The sequence below is a fragment of the Chiloscyllium plagiosum genome, unplaced genomic scaffold (genome assembly GCF_037043375.1).
Source record: "Chiloscyllium plagiosum isolate Xiang-an unplaced genomic scaffold, Cpla_swu_hap1 HiC_scaffold_4, whole genome shotgun sequence".
In the NCBI taxonomy this organism is placed as follows: Eukaryota; Metazoa; Chordata; class Chondrichthyes; order Orectolobiformes; family Hemiscylliidae; genus Chiloscyllium; species Chiloscyllium plagiosum.
The window spans coordinates 41188085-41196549 of NW_028270142.1; the positions used below are offsets into that span (position 1 = coordinate 41188085).

The window sequence follows — 8465 nt, forward strand, 5'->3', positions numbered from 1 at the left end:
CAGAAGTGATAGAAATTCTATTTCTATTGGTGGAAGGATTTAGAACCAGAGGATAATGACTTATTGAGATTGGCAAAAGAACCAAAAGCAACATGAAGGCAAGCCAATGGGTGGTTAGGATTTATGATGCAGAACCCGAGACTATGGTGGAGGTAGATTCAATCAAGGCATTTCAAAGGGGGAATTATGATACCGCCTGAAGGGAGTACATTTGCAGAATCGAGAAAGGCCGGGGAAATGGAATCCATTGATTTGCTCTTACAGTCTCCATTGGTATGATGGGCAGAATGGTCTCCTTCTGTGCGGTGACCATTTGATGATTCTGTGCCGAAGCGGTCTGGAATGGAAAGGCTTTAAGAACACGCAATTCTCTGTAATTAATAATGACTGCATGCAGTTAAGATGAGATCCAAACTGCTTTTTGAAGCTGCTTTATATAGCTGAGTGCGTTGGCTCCAGGTGTCGTTTGCTGCACGGGCAGCCGGGAGGGAGGGGTTGGATTGCGGAGTGGTAAGACTCCAGTTCCCAGAGTGCTCCGCCTGTTGGAGATCTGGATTCCCGAGTTTCCGCTGCGAGTACAATCCGGGATTGACACATCATCAGGTCCAGAATGTGAGCGGCGCAGCCCAGTGCAGGGAGGGATCCCGGTCAGACACTGATCCGCTTTCAATTACACAGGGAAGGACAAGCCTGGAGCGAAATATCGCAGAAAGCCTGGACCAGGTATGTCAGGGGAAAAAGAAATGCTGGTTATGATTTCATTGCCTTCACCGGTGCGAGTGCAGGATCGGTGCTAATTATTTTCAGAGGTATTCTCACTCTTTCCTGTTCTTCGGGGGCACAGAGAAAGAGAGAGAGAGCTGAATAAATGTAAACCACCGCGTGTGACTAAAACTGAACAACATTTTGTCTAAGATATGAAGAGTTCTTGGCAAAGGTTTTGTTGGGCGTTGGTTTGAAGTTTATTCGCCTTTGACTAGTAACAATTCTGTTTTTTTTTTCAAAAAATGCACGGTTTGGCAGGAGGGGAGAAAGTTTCGGTTCTCAATTTTCTGATGTATTTATACCTGGGGATTGCTATGCACAGGTTTTTAAATCCCAGCTCGCTGGAAACACGGCATTTAAGAGAAGTGAAAGGGAGTTCACCATCTGCTGCCCAGGGGTAATTTGATTTTATGCTAATGGATTCTATTCCTGACTGCAAAGAATTTAAAGCGACGTGATCATGGGAATGAGGTTCATTTGTTAAAAATACAGGGCTCTGATATTCATGCAAGTTAGAACACTCTAAAATATAACACATTCTCCGCCTCTTGCCCCGAGCAACCAGAGAAGCGTTAAATGAGACTACAGAAGCGCGCCCAACGTGCAGTCTAGACTGATGCACTCTTTTTAAGTAGCGCATCTATGAGTTTCGAAATTATGTTATTTTAATAAACTTGCTTTTTTAAAAAATCAACAGATATATGTCTCCAACTGGCTAATTCCTGACTAAGCTCCAGACCACAGTCGCAAAATAAAAGCTACTCCCTGAGAGCAGGAAGCTGTGTTCTAACGACGAGAGACAGAAGCAGAGAGATGGGAGACGCACTGAAACACGTTGACTCTGATGTGACTTTGAGCTTCATGAGGAGGTTGTGGCGCTCACTGGAGGCTATCGCTGCCTGAGGGTTTATTTTTACAGTCTGTATTAAACTGGAGAACTGTGTGCTTCTCTGTGCAGACAGCTGCTTTCCATCAGAGATGCCTTAAAAGGACACCCGTGGCTGGGAGGTGGAGGGAGAGACCTCGCTTTGTCAAATGGCTTCCGTGGAATTGGTTTACCTGGGCGAAGGCAACAGTCAACCGTGTGCATGGAAAGAACTGGAGTGGGGATTGCACGCGTCGTTCCCGTGCCTCTCCGGTTCAGCACCAGGGACAGCTCCATACGAGTGCTACAGCTACAAACACGGGCAGCAGCACCACCCGGCCGGCAAGGACATCAAGGTGTGCTGCTGCGACCAGCAACTTGAAACATCTTTCACTTATGTGGACGAAAATGTCAACTTGCAACGTGCAAGTCCGACTCTGTCCGACAAAAGCTACCCCATGCAGTCCTACCACGGCTCTTCCAGCGACATCAGAGCTATCCCCGACGGTTTGCAGGAACTCTCGACAGAGTCTGATGATGACAGCTCGTCCGAGAGCTCGGACACATCCGTGGACTATGGCTTTATCAGCGCCCTGCTCTTCCTGTTCAGTGGGATCACGCTGGTCATCATATCCTACGTGATCCCCCGCGACGTGACTGTGAATCCAGACAGTGTTTCAGCCCGGGAGATGGAGAACCTTCAAAAGGAGAGCGCCCGGATCGGGGCTCACCTGGACCGGTGTGTCATCGCGGGACTTGGCCTTTTGACCCTGGGGGGAATCCTCCTCTCCACTTTGTTAATGATATCAATTTGCAAAGGTGAACTATATCAAAGGCAGAGGTTCGCAGCTGTGGGAAGATCGGGAAAACTCTATGGGTCTTTTAGCTTTCGCCTGAAATCTCCAGGTCCCAACAGTTCCATCCAGCGGTTTCCAATGGATGGAGAGGACACTATGACCATTGATTAATGGCGCTGTACGTTGTAAACTTGAAAAGTGTTTACCTTGTTCATCACACAGGTTAATGTTCTCAAATTGTCCAGCGTGAAATAGTCCACAGCATCCCATTCTCCGCAACGTCTCATGCAACACTGACCGAGCAAAACGTCTGTCAACAATTTCACCACATAAATTTCTAAACTTGGTAAGATTCACAATCCAACAATCCACCCCGGCCTCCTGTCACTTTATGCATTCGGATCTGTTTGTAGGTTCACAGAAATAACAGAAAGCCATCAAATCTTTCCAGCCTGTTCCGTGATTGAAGGCAATCACCTGTACCTCAAGTCCATTCCCGCCTCTGACCTCACTCCCCTAAAAATCCACTATATTTGCATAAACTCCAGTTGATTGCCAGCAGCCGCAGGTTTTGGTGGGAGAACATTCAGATTCCCTCTGCTTTTAGCCTAAGGAACTGGTTCCTGATTTTAATTCCTGGCTGTAATTTTAAAGTCTTACCCCATTTTCTCGCGATCCCCAGCAAAAAACATACTGTCTCTGTATCTATTCTCGCTACAAATCCTTTCTGAATTGAACTGCAATTTGGCCAACCCTCAAACTTCCTAATTTATGCAAAAGCAAAACGGTTATTTCTTCTTGATACTATTTAGAGGTTTTGTTTGTGACTTATCAAAAATGTTTAATTCATCAAGTGCATTTAACTCTGGTACAAAAAGGAAATGCTAAAATCACTCAACAAGTCCGGCAGCATCTGTGAAGAGAGTGGGTGAGTTAATGGTTCACTATTGATCTCTATACTACCCATCCAGCCCCCAACACAAACTTTGGTGCCTTGGTCTAACCCAAATGATATCCAGCAACTCTCCAACATTTTATGAACTCTGGATATATAAAAAAATTAAAAGCCACTCGATGTAGTGACATTAAGCTATTTATTGGATAGCTCGTTCAAAGAGCCAGCATGGATATGGTGGGTCAAATGGTCACTTTCTGCTCTGTAGGATTCTATGATTCATTTTACAGACTGCAAAGTCCTGGTTTCTCAAGGATGACTTGTGCACCACTGATTTGAGCTATTCACACCATAAGTGTCTGCAGTACCTCTGGTGCAAGAGCAACAGATTAATTCATTCAGTCTAGTCCACCGAAAATATAACCTTTATTAACAGGGATCTTGAATACATTTGATTATGTTTTCTAAACACATTTTACACTACATCACTCCAGAAAAGCCATTGCTACTTGATCAGGATTGCACCATTAGTATGCTGTTTTGTTCTGAATTCGTGCTTATAGATCGCTGTCCTTTGTTAGGACAAATATACAAATTAATGTTATCTGAAACTTGCAGTATGTACATTTGTTTTTAGAGATAAAACAAACTGTTCTTAAAATGTACACCAATGACTATGCTGTACCTTCTCCATTGTCTTTACCTAATCAAATGTCAAATATCGCATTTGTGGATTGAATTCATTCAAACAGCACAATGACAGAAAGATGACATTTGCAGCAAGAAAAATCTGTCAAATCTTTATTATGTCACCCCATTCTAGTCATGCATTCTCCAAGCAGTTTTGATTTTCTTATGGCCTCTTGGGTGACACATTAGCTATAACCAGCAACAATAATGTGAGGGCTTTGAGGACATTGGGTGAGTTTTGCATTACTTCTTTAATAGAGCAACTTGCATCTCAACATTTGGAATTCTAAAAGAAGAGTGACACAATAATATTTAAAAACAAAATTTTATGCAAAATCTAAAAAAAATTCACAATATTTTTGTTATTTTAATAAAACTTGTTTCCTGACTCTCCTCCATTTCCTGTTTTACCTCCACATTTCCTTGTCCTTTTGTTTCTTACCCATGACTTCCAGCTAGTATTCTAAGAGTTGATCATTTTGCAGATACCTCAGCTCCAAGCTCAGCCTCCCAAATTTGACAGGACCTGCTCATTTTCAATTCACATCTGCTTTTCTGCCTCAGTTCTATGCCTGCTCCACCAGAGAAGCTGCAACTGGACACTTGTCCAGCACCCCCTGCGTGGAATTCATATATTTCTTAAGAAAACTGTTTGAGGAATGAAACAGATTTAAACTTGTTTGTGATTTCTACTCTTTGTGTCCTGTACCATGGCAGTGCATTGGCAGATTAATTACACAGAGTCTTTCTAATTACACTGAAACTGCAACTTGTGCCAGCTATGAAAAATTATTAACTCCACCAATTACATTGTATTAGTATTAATTGTATATTGACTTATTTAGTGTAAGTATTTAATGCCTTATTCAAATGTATCATGTTTATTCTACTGATATGTTCAATAGTTTAACAAAAACAACAATTGGTTTAAAATAAAGTGCTCTTTCAATGGTATTCAAATTGCTTGCAAAATATAAGTGTCTTAATTTCAATAGCCTTAAATTCAAAACAATGCTGCCTTACTCCATAGTCAATAGACAATAATTAGATTTCATTTGGAGTTCTATATTTAATTCCCCTGCACTACAATCAGGCCAGTATTTTCCCACTTAAATCCTTCAGGCAAAATTATTAATAATATAGGACTTGCTTTTTTGACCTCAGAATATCTCAAGCATTTTACAACCAAGGAAACATATTTAAACTGCAATTAGTTTATTATGCACACAGTAAGATCCCACAAACAACAATATTATAATTCCCCTGTTCTTCTTCCAATATTAGCATATCTTCCTATGAGACAGCAGATCTGGCCTTGGCCTAATGCTTCTTCTAAAGGCAACATCACAGAATTGAACTGGGAGTAAATGATATGCTCAAGTTTCTGGAGTGAGGCTTGAACCCATGACTTTCTGATTCAGAGGCCAAACTGTTAACAACTGAACATAGCTATTATATTCATTTATCTGCCAATGACTAGAACATAAACAGAAAATGTTTTTTTAAATGATTTTCTAAAATATAGACTCCTACTTTGATGGAGAATTATGCTGCTTGATAAATTTATAAAAATAGATCAGTTTACTCAAGTGTCCAGTTGCTTAACAATAATTTACCAAATCTGATTTTACATTGCTCTTTAATATTCTAGATTGAGATCACCACTTGTTTTCAACACTGTCTGGGAAACATCTGTCTACATTCATAGGCAACATTGGTTTTAAAATTTACAACTTATTTTACAAAGTATGCATGAATAGAAGAGACATTTTACTGTCTGATTTACAAGCACAAAGCTGGGCTGTTGTGACGGATTGCCTTAACATCACATACGCATATCTTTATGGTACCAACAGATGCTCAAGCCAAAGATTCAGTGGATAATGTAATGGGAGATTCTGCCAGTCAGCATATTTTCATTACTTTGATACCTAAATTATGTTGTGTAAAACTGTCGTCATAAATAATATATCATATGGAATGGCAGTTCTACCACATAGAATATTGCTCTTTTTACAGTGTGCAAATCATACTACTGTTTTTTTTTCACTTAAGCAATATTGTATACTATTTAACTGATTAACTTTAACCCTTGCATTACCGTGGAGCTGGATGTATATGAATAAACTTTTAATTTGGAATTGCTAGAAATAGTTTTATCTACTTAGTATTACTCAGAAATTTTAAATATTCTCTGTTTTTTTTTTAAACTCTAAGTTTACTCTTTTCATAATTGATATAATGTGCTTCAACTTTGCCCTACTTTTAACAGTGTTATTTTTATGGTGCTTTTTTTCATCTTTTTCTTTGTTCAAGTTGTTTAGTTGAGAAATGAGAGGCACCTTCAAAATATTCACAGAATCATGGCATAGTTAGAACCCAGAAAGAGGTAATTCAGTCCTTTGAGCTTGTGCAACCTTGCTGCAGGGGCAACTCAGTTATTTTCACTCCTTGCCCTCTGCCCATAGAGCTGCACATTTATCTCCCTTCAAGTCATGATCTATTTCCATTATTAAGGCCTTAATTACAGTTACTTTCACCACACTCTGGGCAATATATCCCAAAATGCTAACTGCTCAGTGTGCAGCAAAACCTTTCCTTATGTTATTTTTGGGGTTTTTTTGACAATTATTTCAAGTCTTACATTCAATCCTGACCATTCTACTAATTTCTTCCTATGCCCTCTGTTTTTTAACTATCTTGATTTTGAACACCTCTGCAAAAGCCCTCTCAGCCAATCCATTTATGTCAGACTTCTTGTGAGACCTCAACCTTCATCACAAGATTTCGATCAGGACAGCCTGCGCCTAGTATCACCCATTTTCTCCCCCACATATGCCAAAAAGAAATTCACATTGTTAATTATTCGAATCTACATCAGTTTATGATAAAGCTCATGAAGAATAAATATCCATATTCTGCATTCATAGATAAATTAGATCTACTTACAAGAAAAAAGAATATATTACTGAAAATGAGTTTTATATGATTATCTCCATTGCTCCACTCTATGCAACCTTTCATTTTGCAACAATGCACATATATTAATGAGTAGTTTAACACAGATGGCTCACATGACTTGATACTGTGCTATATTGTCTGCATTTTTCTGCAAGTTGTTGATCAAGAAGATTTAGAATGTAATACTTTGTAATTTCAACAAGTACAGAAGCAAGTTCTTTCAGGATAATGTTTCATGGAATTTCATGTTTTATTGAGATGGTGGATAGTCTTTCCTGCATCATTGAAGAATTAAGGTAAGTTTTGATCAATTTTAGCTTAGAAATGTTTCGCTGCCTACTGGCCATAGAAATGTGGAATGTCAAGAGAATGCAGAGAGCCATAAGTGGGTTAGAGACATTTACCTCATTCTGTTCTTGCAAACCAAATTCAATGCATCTTGCGGCGATGAACACTATGGAACTCATTTTGACATGATTCATTGTTCAGCACACAAATCTGAAGCATCAATAACCTGAATCCTCACATCTGAGTAGGACTCCTTATTTCAGGCCCAGATCTGACAAAAATTGTCCATCTTAGTGCAATTTTCTGGATGAACAACTGTGTCAAGAGCTTTCCCAGCTGAAGCAGTGTGGTCAAATTCAGGATACAATATGGGCAGTGACAGAATGGAGATCAATACTGAAACCACAACCCTATTTTGTGGCATTATGTGTACAATGCTCCATAAAGGTCCAAATGTATTTTGACAGTTGCTGACAAAAGACAAGTGAGGGAGTAGAGAGACAGGACAATGGGGGAGAAACCGTGCCAGTTGTGTAAGGTGGTAGGGTAACTGGTCAGTGAGGCAGTACCTACCAGTTGGGAGAGGGGGTAGGGTGCAAAATGTGTGATGTGGTTAGGGTGTCATGTGGGTGAGGGAGGGGCTAGGGTGGATAGGATGTGAGGCAGAAAAGATGTTGAGCTCAGAAGATCTGAGTGGAAAGGGAAGTAGGATTTCAGATTTTGAGTCAAGGCCCAGTGTGTGTGGGGAACCAGGGGCTGTGGGTAAAGGGAACAATGGGACACAGGCTGTCAGTTCTGGGGAGACTGTCAAAGAGTGGGGAGCATTGGGTCATGTGGGAAGGGATGGGAGTTATCTGATTAGATTAGATTACTTACAGTGTGGAAACAGGCCCTTCGGTCCAACAAGTCCACACCGACCCTCTGAAGAGGAACCCACCCAGACCCGTTCCCCTACATTTACCGCTTCACCTAACACTACGGGCAATTTAGCATGGCCAATTCACCTAACCTGCACATCTTTGGACCGTGGGAGGAAACCGGAGCACCGGTAAGGAAACCCACACAGACACGGGGAGAATGTGCAAACTCAACACAGACAGTTGCCCGAATTGAACCCGGGTCTCTGGCGTTGTGAGGCAGCAGTGCTAACCACTGCGCCACCATGCCGCTGTGGGAAGGTGTTGGGATTTGGGGCAGATTTGGT

The 8465-nt window shown here is 40.9% G+C and overlaps 1 protein-coding gene across 1 annotated transcript; it reads left to right on the top strand.

The window, feature by feature from the left end:
* Positions 1 to 578: 578 nt before the first annotated feature.
* On the top strand, positions 579 to 4966 carry tmem74 (transmembrane protein 74). The gene is made up of 2 exons (XM_043689422.2): positions 579 to 723; positions 1463 to 4966. The coding sequence occupies exon 2, from the start codon at positions 1801 to 1803 to the stop codon at positions 2596 to 2598; it is 798 nt and encodes a 265-aa protein (XP_043545357.1). The 5' UTR covers positions 579 to 723; positions 1463 to 1800; the 3' UTR covers positions 2599 to 4966.
* Positions 4967 to 8465: the final 3499 nt, after the last annotated feature.